The 18,572-nt window shown below is 41.2% G+C and overlaps 1 protein-coding gene and 1 long non-coding RNA gene across 3 annotated transcripts; one reads left to right on the forward strand and one right to left on the reverse strand.

Moving 5' to 3' along the window:
- Positions 1-5,275: 5,275 nt before the first annotated feature.
- Positions 5,276-8,697, reverse strand: LOC309695533. The gene is made up of 3 exons (XR_014273172.1): positions 8,608-8,697; positions 7,874-8,188; positions 5,276-5,618 (listed from the first exon to the last, which is right to left on the reverse strand). It is a non-coding gene; the product is annotated as an uncharacterized lncRNA (long non-coding RNA).
- Positions 8,697-16,873, forward strand: LOC309695532 (calmodulin-1-like). 2 transcript variants are annotated; one of them, XM_082516245.1, is made up of 6 exons: positions 8,697-8,918; positions 14,423-14,453; positions 14,548-14,691; positions 14,801-14,907; positions 15,585-15,720; positions 15,833-16,873. In XM_082516245.1, the coding sequence occupies exons 1-6, from the start codon at positions 8,712-8,714 to the stop codon at positions 15,859-15,861; spliced, it is 654 nt and encodes a 217-aa protein (XP_082372371.1). In that variant the 5' UTR covers positions 8,697-8,711; the 3' UTR covers positions 15,862-16,873. The 2 variants fall into 2 exon arrangements, with proteins under 2 accessions (XP_082372371.1, XP_082372370.1); XM_082516244.1 differs by lacking the exon at positions 8,697-8,918 and adding an exon at positions 13,369-13,902.
- Positions 16,874-18,572: the final 1,699 nt, after the last annotated feature.

The raw sequence follows: 18,572 nt of genomic DNA on the forward strand, positions 1-18,572 counted from the left end.
TGGTGTCAAGATTCAGATTTTACAGATGATGAATTATCGGATGATGACAGAGATATGGAAAGTGAGCCACCCGCTAAAATAGAGCAACTTTCAGAAAAGAAAGAAAGTTCAGAAAGTGGGGAATGTGCAGAAGCTGAAAGGCAGGCAGAAAGTATTCCACCTGAGTAGAAAAAATTGCAGCTGACATTGTCAATATTGTACTTGACAATCTCCAGTGCACTGACACTGATTATTCTTGTCACAGTGAGAAATGTACCTCACCCAAATCTGGATTCAACGGGGGAATCATCTTTGATAAAGTGAGAGAGTTTTTTACCTCACGTGCTCCTTCCGCACCGCAAAAATCACGCAAACTGCATTTTTCCAAGATTGCAGGAAAACATTTTGAAAAGATGAAAGGGGAGCTGAAAACAACAGCGAAGAAGAGCAAAGACTATTTTATTAGTCTGTCAAAGGCAGGCACGTGCAGAGGGGGGGGGGGGGGGGGGCTATAGGGGCTTGAACACCCGCCCCTTTAAACCTCTCTGCACGGCCCTGGTCAAAGGTAACCCACTCCCCTGAAACTGAGAGAATAGGTTCCCACGACAGTATGAGTGTCAGCCTCCCAGGTTCAGCATGCGAAACTCCTCGTTCAAATTCTAGCATGTCTGTCCGTGCCTCTTCTAGAAGCTCATCTACTCTGGGAAACATGATAAAATCTGCTACTCCAACTAGCTTTAATGTCATCAAATCTGAACTTAGTGACATATACAGCGAGTTCACAAAGGAGAAAGAACATGGCATTATCCAAGAAAGGCTCGAAAACATTAACATAAGCGAGAAAGTGAAGAATTTCTCGAGAGAATTGACAGAGAAACTGTACGACCATTTAGTGATAAGTCGTGTATACCAAATTCCCACAATTGTTATGGGTAGAAGTCTATCAGACTCCGTCATCTCCAGGACACCACAGCAAGTAGCTGAATCGAGAGTTTTCTTTTCTCCTGAAGTCCTCTATGTAATCATAGAAGACGCAGTTGGAAAGTTTTTGCAAAATATTCTGCTTTTGGTTGATGATGAAACAATAGATGAAATTGTTCAGAGCGAAAAAGTGTCTGATGCTGTTGAAGAGATCCAAAAGGTCATTGCAAAGGGACAGAAACGGGCAAGAGACACAGAATCAGACTATTCTCAGAAAAGTGGCAGAGAATCTAAAAAACCCTGTCCTTCTAGACCAGCGTCTCTGGAAAAGCAGGTCAAGTCACCAGAGAAACGCTCAACATCCTCTTGTTCAAGTTCAACACCAGTTCTCGAGAGGATGGAGGAGGAAATGTCTGGAAAGTCAGAGGACAGATTCTCAGAGGACATACCCTCGGAAAAGTCTGAGGAGCAAACCTCAGAAAAGTTAGAGGAAAAACTGTCTGAAATGTCTAAAGAGAAACCCTCAGAAAAGTTAGAGGAAAAGCTCTCAGAATTGTCAGTGTCATCTCAGGCAGCAGCTGAGTACCTTGCCATGTGTCTAATAGCTAGACTCATGGCTCAGTACAAAAAGAGCCTAAAAAAGCCTCTGCTTTCATTAGCTAACAAAAACTTAGAAGACATTATTGAACATGTCAAGAACTTGGTGCAACCTGAAATCAGCATTGAGGAGTCTATAACAAATCTGGACAAGAATGTGAGTCAATTGACCAAAAAATTGTTTAAAGGACTCATCAAGGAGTTTGGCTCCACAGAACAGGTCATGAATGCTGCTTGGGCAGGTGATAGTTCATTTGATGAGGCTATTTTGAAGCATTTGAAAATCAATTTGGGTGTCCTCACAAGTCCTCCACAAAAGTCCAAAATTGCCAGGTTCTTTGGAGCAGTGGGAAGAGCTATTATGTATCCCTTCAGATGCTGTTTTAAGGGCAGCGATGACTAAAGACCTTGACTTTTCCACTGCCTTGCTTCTCTCAAAATCTTGAAGCAGAAATTATCCAAAAACTGGTCTTGATGCATTTTCAATCATCCAGGAAAGTAAATCTCCAAAAGTTGATTCTGTTCATCTGGACGTAGCGTTTTGTGGGAGAAACGTTTTGTCACTCATCCAAGTTAATTTGCACTATCATGAAATAAAAAAAAAAGAAATCAAAATTAAAAACAAGGTGACTTTTGTTGTCTTTTCTTGATGTCAACCACAAATTAAAAAAGTGTAGCATATGTGTACTCTGGTCATCAGTACTTGTATTTTAATGTATTACAGTATAATTTGATATAGTGATCATTCTGTGTCAAAACCAAACCTTCTGCTCAACTGTTCACAGTAGAAAAGTTTAACGTTTATAATGATTGCTGTAAATTTTAGCGTCATATATCAGATAATTTCTGTTTTTAACTACCCTCATGTGTGGCTCTCCAGCCCATGAGACAGGCATAGTCTCCACCTTCCTGGTTGTGGGATTTCTCCAGTGGTGTAAGTGCTGCGGCGCAGTCTGTTGTCACTCTGATGTGGCGCTTTTGGCAAAGGTTCAGTGATGTAACCCATCTCTGACGCTCCCTCATATGCAGTCCACCTAGTGGCATGATTGCCAATAAAGATGCCATTAACCCCAGCATCTGCAGGCATTGTCTGAATGTTGCCCAGGGCATCTTTTACAGTCCCTTGGCAACATGCCTGGTGTTTCTTTTTTAATAAGATCATCAATCTTCAGGTGGTCAAGCAGATCTGGCGTCTCTTTGGAAGGACAATCACACATTAGTGTCAGATTCACTTGCAGGTGTTTGTAGGAGGTGACCACTATCCTGTAATGGACTGATACATAGAACTGAGTATAGAGGAGTGTGATACAGGGTGTGTGCAGAAATGGTGTTTAAAGTCTGTAGATTGGGAGACATATATTTCCATTTTGGGGTCTAAATTTCTAGAAAGCAAGCAGGCTGTGCTGAACATGATCATTAAATACTGTCAGCCGCATAACTTTATAGAAGATGAGGGGTTCAGAAGCTGCTTCACCTCCTTGACCTTCCCTTTCAGAAAGGTATGAGAAAGAGATGTAAAGTGTGTATAACCACTTTCACCTTGGTCCCAACATATTACAAAAACGTCACATTTTTAATAAAAATTGTGTAAACTGTGCCTTTACCCCTCACTTACAAGTACACAACCACTCCCACTGTCACAAGCATGTATTTTTCCCAACAAAACTCACTTTTATTTCACTTTTTTTTTACTTACATTTCTTTGCAACAAAGATTTCTGTAAAATCTACATTTGACATACTTTTACAGTTAGCTGTTTCAGTCTCTCCATACTTTTTTATCCGATCTTTCTTTGCAAGCTCCTTTGAATCCGAGCTGCATGGGATTGTTTTTAATATCCAGCAGATGTCGCTATTGAGCAGCACACTAACACAGTGTCGACACAGTAAGGTTTCATACACTCCATGAGACGTCATCTACCCATTACTACTCTTGCAGGGTAACACAGTTTATGAGCATAAGGAAACAAAATGATGATCTCCTTTAGGATTTTCTGGCAGAGAGCAGAATTCATGACTCCATCAATTAAGTTGTTCAGTTGTTCAGGTCCTGAACCATTTAAGTAGCCTCAGACCACTGAACTATCCCCACGATGTTTGACTGTTGCTGTGTTCTTGTGATAAAATGTTTTGTTAGATTTGTGTCTGATGTAATGAGATTCAACCATTCCAAAAACCTCAGATTTTACCAAATATCTTCCCCAAAGTCTCGTACATTTTGAAGATCTTTTTGGGCAAATGTGAGATGAATTTTTGTCTTCTTTTTGGTCAGCACTGCTTTTTGCCATGAAACTCCCCCATTAGATGTTCTTCAGATTTTACTATGGGTTCTTCTGTGACCACCTGGATTAGCTGTCCATGTTGGAGTAATTTTGGTGGACCGGACACTTCTGGGAAGGTTCACCACGGTCCCAAGTTTTCTCCATTTGTGGACAAAAACATCCCACTGAAGTTTTCTAGTCTTCTTCTCTATATTATTTATTGGGGGTTGGCAAACAGCAAAATGTTGCATTACCGCCACCATTTGGTGTGGAGCGTGGACCAAAATGTAAAAAAAAAAGAAAAGAAAGAAAAAGTAAAAAAAAATAATAAAAAAATATATATAAAAAAACATTTAAAAAAATCGATAATTCAAATCCCCCCCAAACAAATTAGTCTGCCTTAAAAAAAAAAAAGGCCTGATAACTTTCACTTTTCAACTTCTTACAAAATAAATCAACTAAGTCCAGTTTCACTTTCATATCACCAAGGTTTTTGATCAGTTGTCTTCTTTTGGCATCATGTTTCTGACAGTGCATTAAAACATGCTCTATTGTTTCTTCTTCTCTATATGCTGAGTGACTGTCTTGAATTCGAGTCTGAGCATATCGCAGATCTTAGTGGTCTTGCATCTTCAATCCACTGGACAGCTAACAGTATTGAAACTATACACTGATAGTCCGTCACTGATCCTTTTCCTTACTTTGACATTAAACTCAGGAACAATAAATACTGTCCCGCTTTGGTTGGATGAATTCCTTGACGCATCTGTGTAGATGATTTTGACATAACTTGTATGTCTGCATTGTATGCGAGTTTAATATAAAACCCCTATTCTTGTTCTTTTTGTCCAATAGTTTGAAATCTGCTACAGCATCAGGGAGTATCCATTGTGGTATTACAGGTAATGGTAGAGATTGATTCATGCTGATGTTGTTCAGATTAAGTTCAGCTGCTTCCTGCCTCACTGTTCACTCAAAGCTCTTCAATTCTCTTTTCTCTTTTTCCCAGCAGGGTTGGAGAATAGTTTTTGTTGAAAGATCTTGACCATGTCCCAGTAGTTCAGTATTAACTGCTCTCTTCTGATTTCTAATGGCATTTCTACCTTTAAAACGACTCCAACAGCAGCAGTAAACGCACCTGTGCAGAGTCTTAGCCCCTGATATTGGGGCTAAGATACTATCTATGATACTATCTAACTTATGAAGACTTGTTCCGGCGTTTGCTGGAGTCCAAAATTTTTTAGACTTTATAAACTTTATAACTATTTCCAGACTGATAGATGTATGTTACTTGGTTTCTTTAAAATGTGACATGATGATAAATATATGGGAAAGTGACACCAATACATATTTTTGACATCTTTAGTCTACTTCTCTTGAGTGTGGTTCGTAAAATTTAACTTGTGTTGTTAATCACAGTTAATTCATGATTTAAAAGCAGGGGGCAATTAGTTTTTCAAACAGAGTCAGAAAACAAACAAAACATTCATGCAGACAGTTTTAACTTTCAGGTGGATATCAGTTTTATTCTATTACTCAACAATTGTACAACAAACTTTGTTACAAATACATTTAAAAGTGCAATTTTAAATAAAAAGAGGATAACACGTCTTAATTTCTGCTTGCCACACACCTGTAAACTACCTGGCACATCTTACCCGCCTTCCGGTCTGTCTACAACTGCGGTGGAGACGCGTTGTGGTTTGACGCATTGCAGATCCCCTCCTGCCAATCAGCAGCCTCCTTACAGCATGCAGCACATTGCGGGTCCGCGCTGTCCAATCAGAATCCGGCTCTCAAAATCAAAACTGCAACTGTACCCAGTGCCGACAGCCGCGCTGTTTAGAGCGTATCCTTCCGCCTGTATAAAAGATCGTTACACAAAGTAGTCCGTCAGTTTCTGCGCGGCCGCGCTAGCGTGTTAGTGTCGCGTTATTGAGGTCATAATAATTATTGATATTGATATATTTTTTAATATTTTTAATTGTCATGAAACATAATGACGCCAATGGATCGCCAGATGACATTAATTTTGCCTTAAATGTAAATATATATAAAAGAGAAACCACCTTGAGTTTGAACGGACGCCATAAAGAGAGGTTTTTATTTAATTGGAGAGTGGACAGGTGCTGACAGGTAACAGCACTCTATTTAAAATGATACTTTATCATGGATACTTAGACTGGATAAGGTTTAATAGAGAGTTTCTCAAAGCCAAAAATGTAGGCTGGCAGCTCCTAAATTATGTGATGAAAATGTAAGTATATTATTTCTGCAAATACATAACCTGCAGTACTATTCCTAATCACTTTAATATTTGTTAATGTGACCAATAAATACAGAGCAATCCAAAACCATATGTAGAAATCATTCCAGTGGCTTCAGCATAAAAGGAAAAAACTAATGTTTTAAGCCTTTTTTACATTTTGAAAACAGCAAACCATATTCAGAAAGCTCCTCTCATTATTCTCGCGACAGATGACATTTGAAATGTCTGGGCTGACTCACCAACTGATGCCTCAACCTAATGGGACTGTCGATGCTCTTAAACAGTCAAATTGTACAGAGTGAAACTGCAAGTTTTGTGCAGTGGGCAGACTAATGTTTAAAGCCAAACGATATAAGATCCACATATTCACGTAACCAGCTGTTGGAAAATTAAGTAAGCGCCATTGTTCCATCTAACCCTAAAGTAAATACAGAAAATAATTAATGGCCATAAACAACACCAAAACACATACCATGCTATGCTTGTGAGCAATGTTATTTTGTAATTTTTTTTTAACTGCAATTAAAAAAATAATAATTAAACCTTAACCTGTATTTGGTGGCGATGGCAAAAAGTGGGCAGGTAACATGCTGATTTAAATGTTTTTAGTATTACAGCAATAACTAATGGGAGGAAAGTGAAGCTTGACTGACACATGAGGCCAGTCCTGCTGGTTTCACTAGTTAACATTAACCTCACCATGTGTAATTAATTACATTTAATTAATTAGATCCCAAATTAAGACTTGATGGTCTGTATTGTGCGGTAAATATGTTTATTTCTCCTCTAAACTTGGTAATCTGAACATGCTAGTGTGTTGAAATCAGACGTGACACCCGAGCGGTAGATATGAGTGTAAACCAGGTACACTGCAAACTCATGTTGTGGATAATCATCCTGGTAATCTTTAAAGTTTCCAAAATCTTTTTTTTTTTCCATTGTGACCTGAAAAAAGCAACTGAGGCCATGAAGATGTTTCTAACTTTTCCAGTAGGTGACCATTGCAAAATGTTTAAGGCATTTTGGCACTGCCTTTGCTAATGTCCATGAGAATGTACTGCATAATCCTCCTTTCAGAGTAACCAAACTTTACAAAAATTGACCAAACGTTTTATTAGTGATGACCCGAAATGGGATATTAAGTCAATCACAGGTATCCCGCCCTGGTGGCCAGTATAATGAAAGAATGGTTTTGGGGGACTTCATGAGAACACCACTTTGCAGAGCCGGAAGCTACATCTATCTATGTTTACCATTTCTTTTCAGGCTGTAGCATTTTTCCCCCCCTATTTCCTGGAGCGTGATCTTTTGTCACACAATAAGAAATGTGGTGTGAGAGCAGCATATGAGTGGTTGTGGTTTAACAGGTAGAGTGGGTCATCCACCATGATGTAAGCTCAGTGCTATGATCCCCCGACTCCACCACATTGTCAAAAATGGTGAAATAACATACCATGTCCAGGTGATGGATACTTAAAGCTCAACATTTCCTGCAACTAGGGTGACCAGGTGTCCCACTTAAAAAATTTAAAGCCTACAGCATATTTGTCATTCACATTCATGTTTTAAATACATAAAAAAAAAGTCCTTATAGTCATTTAAAAAGCAACATTTTATGTTATTCCTACATTTAAATTTTGAAACTCAAGCAGCAAATGTTCTGCAAAAGCACATTTACATTGACAGTGAAGTTATAGTTCTCCAGAGTTTCTGAAGATCTTTCTTGTTTTCTTTGGACATTGGCTGTTTGTACCCGACCATTTTCAAAATAACATATTTTACTTGTTTATCAAGCCACTCAATACTGAGCAGTGAATCATTCAAGGATGAAAAGGCACCTCACTCACAGGATGAACCAGACCAGTGTTGTGTCTACAGATCATTTGTATCTTTAGGCATCTCAGCATTGTGGTTCCTTAGAAAATAATGAGAGAATGGGACAAGTCAAAGACAAGAGAAGAAGTGCCGACCTTAAAAAATATCTACAGCAGATGAACCATACCCAAGAGTCAAGTATTTAAGAAACAGGGGAACAAAAAATCCAGTAAAGACCTAACACAGGACCTGAGAGATGCATCTGGAGCTTCAGTAGATCCATCTCCTGTTCATTAAAGCGTTATCAGAAACGGTCTCTATGGAAGATTGGCTGTCAAGAAGTTATTCTTAATGAAGAGAAACAGAACAAAATTACACAACTGGTCTTTTGGAGTGTTTGTCAATATATACAGAATAGAGAGTACAACAGTGAGTGTCTACCCCCCCATCAGCAAACATTTAGCGACCTTGGGAAGGAAAAACTCCCTTTCAACAGGAAGAAACCACTAGCAGAACCATGCTCAGGGAGGGGCAGCCATCTGCCATGACTGGCTAGTGGCAAATGGAGGAAGACAGGACAAGACTTGTGTACTATATTTTTGTGCATATTTGCACATGTTTCATTAAATTTCCGAAGCCGTTTCCTATTTTCCTGGCAAAATAAAAAGAAACGAAGCCTGGACCTCTTGTATCACATCCTTTCCTAAAGTATATGTACTCCCAACACCACCAACCTACCCAAGCATTGTAATAATATAGACCTTACCATTCAATTGAAAAACAGTTCCACTTTGATTTCCTTCCTGATTTCTAACTAAGTGCGGTTATTCCAACTCCTAACTTCTCTGGATTTAAATTAAAAATGACAAGATGGTGCGTATGAACGCGTGCAGCGAGCGCGGGAGCCATACTCACTGGTCTTTGCGGAGGAATACCGTGAGAGCTGTGCGGCGGTGCTTTGTCCTGCGTACCCGCCCCCAAGCAGCAGCCAGCCCTCCTGCTCTGTGGCGACCGTCCATTTCCCTCTGTTCCCCCGTAGCGTTAGCAGACCCGCTGTTGGAACTCCGCACAGACATGGTGAGTATTTTAACCAGCCGTGCCTTGAGATGTGTGTGGATTTAAGCTGTGTGAACTTGACTGGAAGCCAGATGCGGGGTTGAAATATCTCCGTAGTAGAGCGCTCAGGGACGAATGTTAATACTGTGGCGGTACTAGACAGAGACTCTGCGGGCGGAGCAGTTTATTACCACCGCGGCTTTTTCCTCCCCCCCTCTTTAAGAGCCCACTCTGTGAAATTGCAGCAGATTTTGGTGCCGTAAGCACCTTCACAAACTGAGAACTGAGAGGTAGTACTCGTTACAGGTGGCCACAGTTGGTAGTTGTGGTGGAGCTTTTGGCTGGTTAGCATCACAGCTAACAGTGATCCCCTCGCCGATAGTCTGATTTTCCGGTGGTTTCTTTTCTTCTGTTTTTTAGTAAGGATGTAAGGATGGCTAATTTTCTCAGGAGGAGAGTTGCCTCTCTCTGCTGATTATTCTGAGACATGGAGCTGTAAAATAAAGGTGCACATCTGCCCTTCATGTTCAGACCATTTATGTAAGGGTGCATATTATCATAGGCGTTAGCTTAACAGTTGTAGATAAGAGCTGTCAAAGTCCAACGTGCAACCATTGTAAAAGCCGCTGATAGTCCTAATTAGGCCAGAGGTTATGGTGTACATACATGCATACGCTTTGCGTAGAATAAAACGTGTTTGACCTGTTTTGACGTCACATTTTTAAGTACAGATTGATGATCCTAGATGAAAAGTCTGATCTGCAGTGGATGCACACTGCAATCACCATGTTACACTATTTATACTATTTAAACACGCACATACACCACTGTTCCTGGGTTGTGTGTCCATGAATGCACTGTGCCAGTCTCCAGGGGAGTGGTAGCATCCCACCCAGGTTTGTCGTTTATAGCTTGTGGAGGGAGTTGCTTGCGTTTACACATTCAGGACCCTATTGTTAAGTATAAAAATTGATCCTTTTGTAGTTCATATTTTTGTTCAGTGTGTATTTGATGTCATGTTTTTAAAAAACATTTACTGAAAAAACATTTTTGGTTAAAGCACATAAATGCACCTAAACCTCTCTGCGTGGCTTTTAGTGTTGTAACTTGCCTGGTTATGTTTTTACTGCATACCCTAACCAAATACCCCTTATTACCTAAACCTAACAGAGTTCTCTTTGGTGTCATAACTTCACCAGGTGGTTTTTAAGAGTGCCATAACCTAACTGGTAACTAACCAGGTACTACTACCTGACCTTAAAACAGTACCTTAACCTAACCAGGTAGTCTGATGATACTTAATAACATATTTAAAATAAAACTGTAAACATTTCTTTCTTTTATGACTCTGGCTGTAGTTTCTAGTGTGAATCTTTACATATCGGTCCGATCAGGTAAAATTATGTCTACAAATAAGATTAAGGTGTGGAACTTCCCAGTGTAAAGTCTATAATAAAGCTAGCATGTGTCTAGGCTTCAAAGAGAGGAAGTCAAATACATGCAACCATAAACTGCTGCCTAAAAATATAAATATGCATGATATAATTATGTGAGGGGCAAAAAACAAAAAACCCCAGACTCTTAACAGTAGTGCAAACAGCAGTCCCAGGTAATTAAAGTTCCACTTTACCTGTTGTAGCAGCTTTTGTCCTGGTTAGCACTGCAGCAGGGAAGTCAAACTCATTGCACATCGACTGGGAGAGGTTTATGCCCTACTTGAGTGGGCCGGTTTTGAGTGTTTCTTGGCCTTACGTTTCATATTTCTGTTCTGCAGTAGCACATTTAAAGTTAGTGTTAGATAATTGTTGTTGGAGCTTCTCTTATTTGAATTTTTTTGGATTGGCTACAGGGCTCTGAACTTGGCTTTTTTTTTTTTCTTCTGTAGGAATAAGCAGAAAAACAACTCCTTACAGAAGGGGAGCGTTTGATTTTTCAGCTTGTTTTTATTAGGGCTGCATAATGGATTAATTAGTAGTGTTTGTTTTAAAAAAAAAAGTGTTTTGACACAGGAGATGTAAAGCTCTGTATCTGTGTGTGTATTTACTGTATTAGACATATAGAGAACAAGCGTGCAGATGTTGACTGGCGTTCTTCAGCCTGTAGATCAGAATATAGTTTACTCTGGCTGTTCTTCATAATGTTTATTTTTGTCATTGTGAGATCATGTCCAAAAAAATTAGTCATCTGAGAGATGCCTGCATCTGAAAAGGAACACAAACCAACAGCCTTCAGGTTCAAGGTGCACACCTGTTATTTCAAGCTGCCCACCTGGCGCTGATCAACCCTCTAAGAAAGAATTTGAGGGAGGAAATCGCTTCAGGTCCTGAATGGTTCAAGTTAGTCGAATGACCCCCAGTGAAGACTGTTGGCTTTATCTTAGATTTGACATTGTTAATGTTTGTTTCAGTCTTGCTTCTGATTGGTTGATGTAATTCAAGCTCCAGAGTTTGTACTTTAATTATCTAGTCCCCGAACCTAATAATGACCTCTAAAAGCTGCTTTACAAGGCCATTTCCTGCGGGGGAAATTACCCTGTGGTTAGTTTGTGGTTGCTATAGCTACGTACGTGAGAAAGTTGACACAGGAAGTAGGCTGAAGCTGTACTTCCTTGTACTTCCTTACATATGCAGGATTCGTTTAAAAGCAGACAGACTTGTCTTGCGTGACATGTCCATCATGAGTTCACTTTAACTGTCAAAGTACAGGGAACAGAAGCTGTTGTGTTCGGCTTTAATCAAAGCCATCTGCACGGAGTTTAATTTTACATTTCAGAATAATACCCATGGGTGCTGTAGAAGGAAATCATAGAGCCCTCATACTTGACGCGGCTCTATTGCCAGGCGCCTTGAGAGGAATTTGGCCTGGATATTAGAGGTGTTAGCAGCTTGTTAACCATCGCTCGGCCTGACACAGATCAGTGCCGTCATTAGTGTCCGCCTTTCCCTTGGGTCACATGAGTACACAGCATATTTTGATTCAGATATCAGGTAATTGATCATTTTACCATTTTAGTTTCAGTTTCAGGTTTGGCTTCCGGCAGTTTTTATTATTAAAACAGGATCATGTAGATAGTGCTGTTAATGTGCCCGACCTCTCGCTTTCCCTTTGAGCATATCCACAAAGTTCAAGGAAATCTACTTTATTAAAAAATAGATTTCTAATTAGTTAACCAGTCTGCAATTGTGCTAAATAATTAGGGCCGTAATATCATGATAATATTTTTGTATTTCTATAGCTTTTATCTAAACTACCATTTCTTCCCATGAACACAATAAAGTTCATCCAAAAACAAATATAAAGATGATAAGATCTTTCACGAGCAAAGCAATGATGAGGTCAGGCTTGATATTGTCTTCCCAGTGAGGATTATAGCTTATTAACCCAATACCTGTATCATATTAATGGAATGGAAAACTAAACAAATGAACAGGATGCATGTCCTATTGTTGTTCCCCCTTTGCAAGCTACATGTTCATTGTAGAAGACGTAGTAATCAATTACAGGCACTCTTATCGTTATTTATGACCCTTGTGATTCAAAAGTGCAACTGAATTCCCTAAAGCTGCATAGATTTTGATAGTTTTGGCACCTTAGACAGTTTTTGTAGTAAGTTTAATCTAGAAACAAACTGAAAATTAAAAAAAACAAACATCTGCATTGAGGAGAAGGTGTAAGTTTGGCCTGCTTTGGGGACAAATTAGTAAGTGGAGAAAGGGGAACTTCCCGAGGGGTCCACCTGGTGTGAACCATGATGCTTTGCAGGAGGTCAGATGACTAGCCAACCGATCCTCCCTGGGAGCTGCAAATGTAGCAGTGAGATGACAGGTGACAGATTAGCATATACATGTGGAGACGCACACACACACTGAACTCTCATGACCTCCCCCCTGGTCTGGACCCCGTTACTCTCACACACCTAATGTCAATTTTACTGATAAGTTTCACTGACCTCCTCCAGCCTCGATTTCTTTGTTCCGCTGCTCTTCATGTGTTGAGCCTCCGCAGGAGGTTTTGAATGGCCATGTGTCGGGGAGGCTGAAACACTGCTAAGAGAGGGGTTCTCCAAAGTTGTTGGAGGCAGTTGAAGCCAGGGTAGAACAGTGCCTGGTCACTTGGATAGAAAGCTTGGCTGAGAGACTGACACACAGGAAAACGTCAACAGGTGGAGCAACTTTTCCATCAACCTGGCTGGTCAGTGCCAATCTGCTGACTCTTTCTGCTCTGGGGAAAACTTCTGTCATCCACCTACACTGGAATGACTGAAAGACGAGACGACTGATGCATCCGTCTGCCCATCCAGGACAACTAAAAACATCTTTTAGCATCTTATAATCCATGTTCCTGAATATGTAACTATTCAGAAACATGGCAAAGTCTCCTCCTTCCATCCTTTCTGCCAATCAGAAGCGACGGATAGATGTCTAACCATTTTTTTCATCCACCCATTCCTCCCAGTTCCTGCCCTTCCTGCTATCACCCACTCGTCATGCTGCCCAAGAAAATCGCCGTCTACCCAGCAGAAGACGAGCTGGTGAGCTTGTCCACCGTTTATGACCTCCTGGACGAACAGCAGCACTACTATAAAGAGCTGATCCAGCAGCAGGAGAGGAGCTACAGGGCCTTCCTGCAGATGCTGATGGACTCGTCATCAAGCCGCATGGATGGCCTTGTCAGAGAGATGCAGGACCTGAGGAACTGCCTGCAGAGAACCAAAGCCGAGCTGGCTGAAGTAAAAAAGCAGGGCGTCCAGACCAGCAAGCAGGCTGAGTGCCTGGCTGAGGGCTTGGTGATGGTGCGGGGAGCGCTCGATGGGCTGACCATAAAAACTGGAGGAGGAGGTGGTGGTGGAGCAGGAAGAGGTGTGGATCTGAAGCAGCGCAGAGGGCCTGGAGGGTTAAGACTGGATGGAGGAATAGGAGGTGGAGGCAGGGATGTGAAAAAAACAGAACCAAAAGCAGCGAAGCTGGTGGCAGACCTAACAGATATCCACTTTGATGATATAAAGGTTGGATTCAAGTAATGAGATCCCTGATTAATCCCCGCATTTGCTTCCTAATGTCATTATCAAAAGCCTTGAAGCCTTGTCAGTGTTTTTGTTGATGTTGTGAGGAGTTTGTCTTTCTTTCTCTCTTTCAAAGTAACATAATCCTGGAGTTTTAAAATGAGCCTTTCGAAATAAGGAAATTTTAGATCATTAAATGACAGTAAAAGCAGTAAGCTATGGTAAACTGTGAAGATGATGACCGAAGATGAAGAGTTCTGTCAGGCAAAGCTTGCATGTCACAAGTCGACCACAACAAAGTGCTTACAGAAGCAGTTCTCACCACTGTTTGTGATGCCTGATGAGGCAGGATCTGATTAATCTCAATTTAAAAGATAATCAAGTCTCATTAAAAGAAAAAAAAATGCTTAGTTTGTTGAACCAAAACGATTGTATTGGATTTCTTTTTTTTTTTTCTTAATCAATCTTGGTAATAACATAGCATATTAATTCACTCTTTGGTGTTTTTGTTTTGTTTTTTTAGGCTGACCAACTAACAGAAGAGCAGATTGCTGGTAAGGTGATGCCATAAAACACTTCTAATTTTATTCGCGTCTTTACAGCTGCAGTGTAAATGTCCTTTCTTCTTCTCTTCGTTTGCCTGTTCAGAGTTCAAGGAGGCTTTCTCCCTGTTCGATAAAGACGGAGATGGTACCATTACCACGAAGGAGCTGGGCACTGTCATGAGGTCACTGGGTCAAAACCCGACCGAGGCAGAACTCCAGGATATGATCAACGAGGTGGATGCTGATGGTACGCTGCTGTCCTCCCTCGACACGGGGGAAGGATTCATCTGTCTAACTTGTCTTTTTTTAAATAACCCTTTTATCAATGATGAGTCATATTTACCTCCTACTCCTAGGCAACGGGACCATCGACTTCCCCGAGTTCCTGACAATGATGGCGAGGAAGATGAAGGACACTGACAGTGAGGAGGAGATCAGGGAGGCATTCAGAGTCTTTGATAAGGTGGGCCTGGTTTAAGTGTTTTTCATACATATTTTGACGTATGAATGCTGCAGTCAGTATAACAGCTGCGTCAAGGCACTTTGCAAGGTATCAGAACACTCCAACAATCGGTGGCACTCGCGGTCTAATTTCTGATGGTTGGAAATTTATGAAAGATGGCATACTATGCTGCTTTTCCTAGCCATTTCCAGTCACTGGAAACAAGAGAAATTGCGTAGGTCTTTATAGACGTCCTGTTGATAAGAAGAGTAGAAAAGAGCTGGTAAATTCTTGTGGGAAAAAAAACTTCCATACGAGCCCTCGGTGTGTTCTCAGCACTCGTCCCGATGCATTTGAAGCATTTAAACGACTCGACTTAAGTCTGTGTGGGGAAACTGACTCGCCTCATGTCATATTCAAAGCAGGAAGTCAGAAATAGGAATGAAGGAAGTGGCCAGTCAGTTTTCAAAATAAAATTCCCTTTTCATAACAACACTTCTGATATGAAGCCACAGCTCCTCACTGTAAATGACTCTTAACTAATCCAGCGTGCTCCTCGTTGGAGGATGTGGTGAAGAGTAAAACGGGATCTTTTTTTGGATTTGACCTCCTGCCTCACAAATCCAGAGTAGATATGCGGAGAAACACTGAAATGGCACGCGTGTTGGTCTGATCACTTTTCCCCATCTCTTTGTCAGGATGGAAATGGCTACATCAGTGCAGCAGAGCTGCGTCATGTGATGACTAACCTGGGAGAGAAGCTGACAGACGAGGAAGTAGACGAGATGATCAGGGAAGCAGACATCGACGGGGACGGACAGGTCAACTACGAAGGTGAGCTTGGTCATGAGTGTTATTAGAAGCTCCAGAGCTCTGATTGGTCCTGAGGCTTGCTGTGTTATAATTCCTGATGGCTTTTCTTTCTCCGCCTCTTCGTTCTCCACAGAATTTGTCCAGATGATGACCGCCAAGTGAACTGGGCTCGCGTTAAAGACAAAGAATCTGTCAAAAGTTTCACTTACCTCTTATTGCAAAAATCTACATTTAATCATACTGTTCTGTATCAACAACTTAAACTGAATGTTCAAAATCTCAGATCTGTCCATATTAAACAAGTTCACAAAAAGGAAAAAAAAAAAACAACTAACTGAATCTGCATGTACTGGCTTGTACCCCCACCTCTCCGTCCCACTCCCCTCTCCCATCTCAGCGCCGAGCTGCCCAATCAGATCTCAACTCAACAGCCGAGCGGTCGCCGCGCAGCTGGCTTCCTGACGTCACTGCGATGTTTCGGGACGGCCGATCGCCTTTCTTCCTCGACTTCCTGTCTTCTTTCATTTCTGTTCTTCATGCATGAGGCTTTTCGTGGGTTAGCGTCGAGAGCACAGCAGGAGAAAGCAGTCGGTGGTCCTCAGGTCGGCCTAGGAGGTGTTGGTTAGCTGAGCGAAGGAAGAAGCTTTCACAGTTTGCTTACCTGAGTGAAGTCAGATATTTTTAAGAAAAGCATAAAAATAGAATAAATAAGAAGTCATTTTAGATCTTGTGTTTCGGGCATGTCACTTTTCCTTCGTGTGTTCACCTTTTGTTCAAGGCAGGGTGACGATTTTGAGCCATGTTGGGCGGCGAGTGTGTCGTAGGGTTTCAGGGCGGTTGGTTAAAGATGATCGACATACACAAGCAGCTTTTGACGCAACATTGAGTAAACAAATGGTTTTAGATTAACAGGAAGTGATGAAAGAATAAAATGTCATTGCCTCAAATGCTGTGTGTGTACACAAGTTCACTTTAGTGGGGACGGGGGTCGGTGCTTTGCGGTGTTTCTATCTTCTGTTTGTGCGTGCGTGCGTGTGTGTGTGGGTGTGTGTATGGGTGCGGCGAGGCCCGGCCCAGTCCAGCTGTTCTGTTTGGTTCAGTTGATCTGCATTCCAAGATGTACATGCTCGTCTTTACATTTTGTTTTTCCAATAAAAACACAAACATGAACTGAGATGCCACTTTGTGTGTGTGGGTTTTTTTGTTTTGTTTTTTTTAAAAGCTGACTTGTGTGTTTTCCTGCAACTCTGTGGGGGACGTACTGCTTTAAAATGACTCATTGGTGATCGGTGTGATGTCTTACTGTGAGCACAGACTCTGAAACCCACCTAACATATTTTGGGATGAGATTAACAAAAACTACTTTCTGCGAAAGCACAAGACTGTGATAAAAGGATGCAACCATGGACTGTATAAAAAAAGATGGTGTTTGGGAGCCATATATCGATAACAGGGTGGGTTTATCAACTTACACTTCCATTATTGGCTAGAAAGTCACGTCAGCTGTTGGCTTCAGTTTGTGATGTTTTGTTTCAGTCTTACTTCACTGACTCGTTAGTAAACCCACATTCATTTATTGCCAGACCATTGAAGGTAAATAAAGTCTAAGAAAATCAACTGTTAATGAATGTATATTTTACAAATCCACTAGTGAACCATCCATTCAGTCATCTACCAGTTCTTTGGGCCAGGTCCTACTTCCCTCAGCTGATCCAGGGGAATACAGAGGTGTTTCCAGGCTAGCTGACACATGTTATCTCTCCAGTTTGTCCAGGGTCCATCCCGGTGCCAGCTCTGATATGAGGACTACCAAATGTTTGAGGGCTAATACCCTCCATCTCACTCTAAGGGATGGAGGGTATTAGCCCTGACCAAAACATTTGTGTTTATTTTTACCATAACTGATCAATTCTGGGTACTATAGGGAGATTTTATTTGCCATTTCCAATCTAAATGCTTCATAGGGCACTGTCACTCCTTTTTAGTAACTCAGATTAGCAGATGGCACCATAGGCTATAGACTAGGCTGCAAAACACAAGGCAAGACCATAGATACTCATGTTAAAATCCCCAACTTAGGAGCAGAAATAATCATATAAATAACAGTTCTGACCTCTATGTATGAGCAAATCACAGCACCGCCTGATGTGCCTGGCAAAAATGTGTTTTGTTTTTTTGGTAATGACAGAGTAGTTGTGATCAGCTGGCCACGATAATCCTGTAAATGTAGCAGAAATTTAAGAAAACAAACAAAATCAAAAATGGGAACTAAATGATTAAACCTCCATCTGAGGGGTAGGTGAGTAAAATCTTCGTCTTCTGCAGTACCCCCATATAAGTAAATCCCTCAGACACTCGCTCCTCACTACATTCTTCTGGCTGTCAGGTGAAAGGCTGAAATATTTATGAGAGCAATCTGGAGCCAGCAGAGCTGAAGGCGAGGGGAGAATCTTCTGCACTGGAAAGCCCGTTATTAATGCTGGAGTGGCAGCTCACTAATAGCAAGCAAAGAGCAGCAAGATGTATTAATACACTTCAGACTGTTACATAACTCCAGCTACTAACTCTGTGTGTGACAGAGGATACATCCAACACCTCCTACACTTCCCCGTCCCCCTGTCTGCTCCTCTGCAATCCCACAATCGCCACCTCAGTCTTAAATATTCAAGATGAAGCTTTTCATTTTGACCTCCTCATACAAGTCGTCTTCATCATGGCTCAAGCCCCCCCCTCCATAGCTGGACTGGCCATCGGGCATACCGGGCATTTGCCCGGTGGGCCGCTGGCGATTTTTTGGATTTTTTTTTTTTTTTTAGGAAGGGTATATATAATGAAAGGTGTTGGATTGGCCAATCCTGTTGTTCAGTCTGACG

The sequence above is a fragment of the Aulonocara stuartgranti genome (genome assembly GCF_965226115.1).
Source record: "Aulonocara stuartgranti genome assembly, chromosome: 19".
NCBI lineage: Eukaryota > Metazoa > Chordata > Actinopteri > Cichliformes > Cichlidae > Aulonocara > Aulonocara stuartgranti.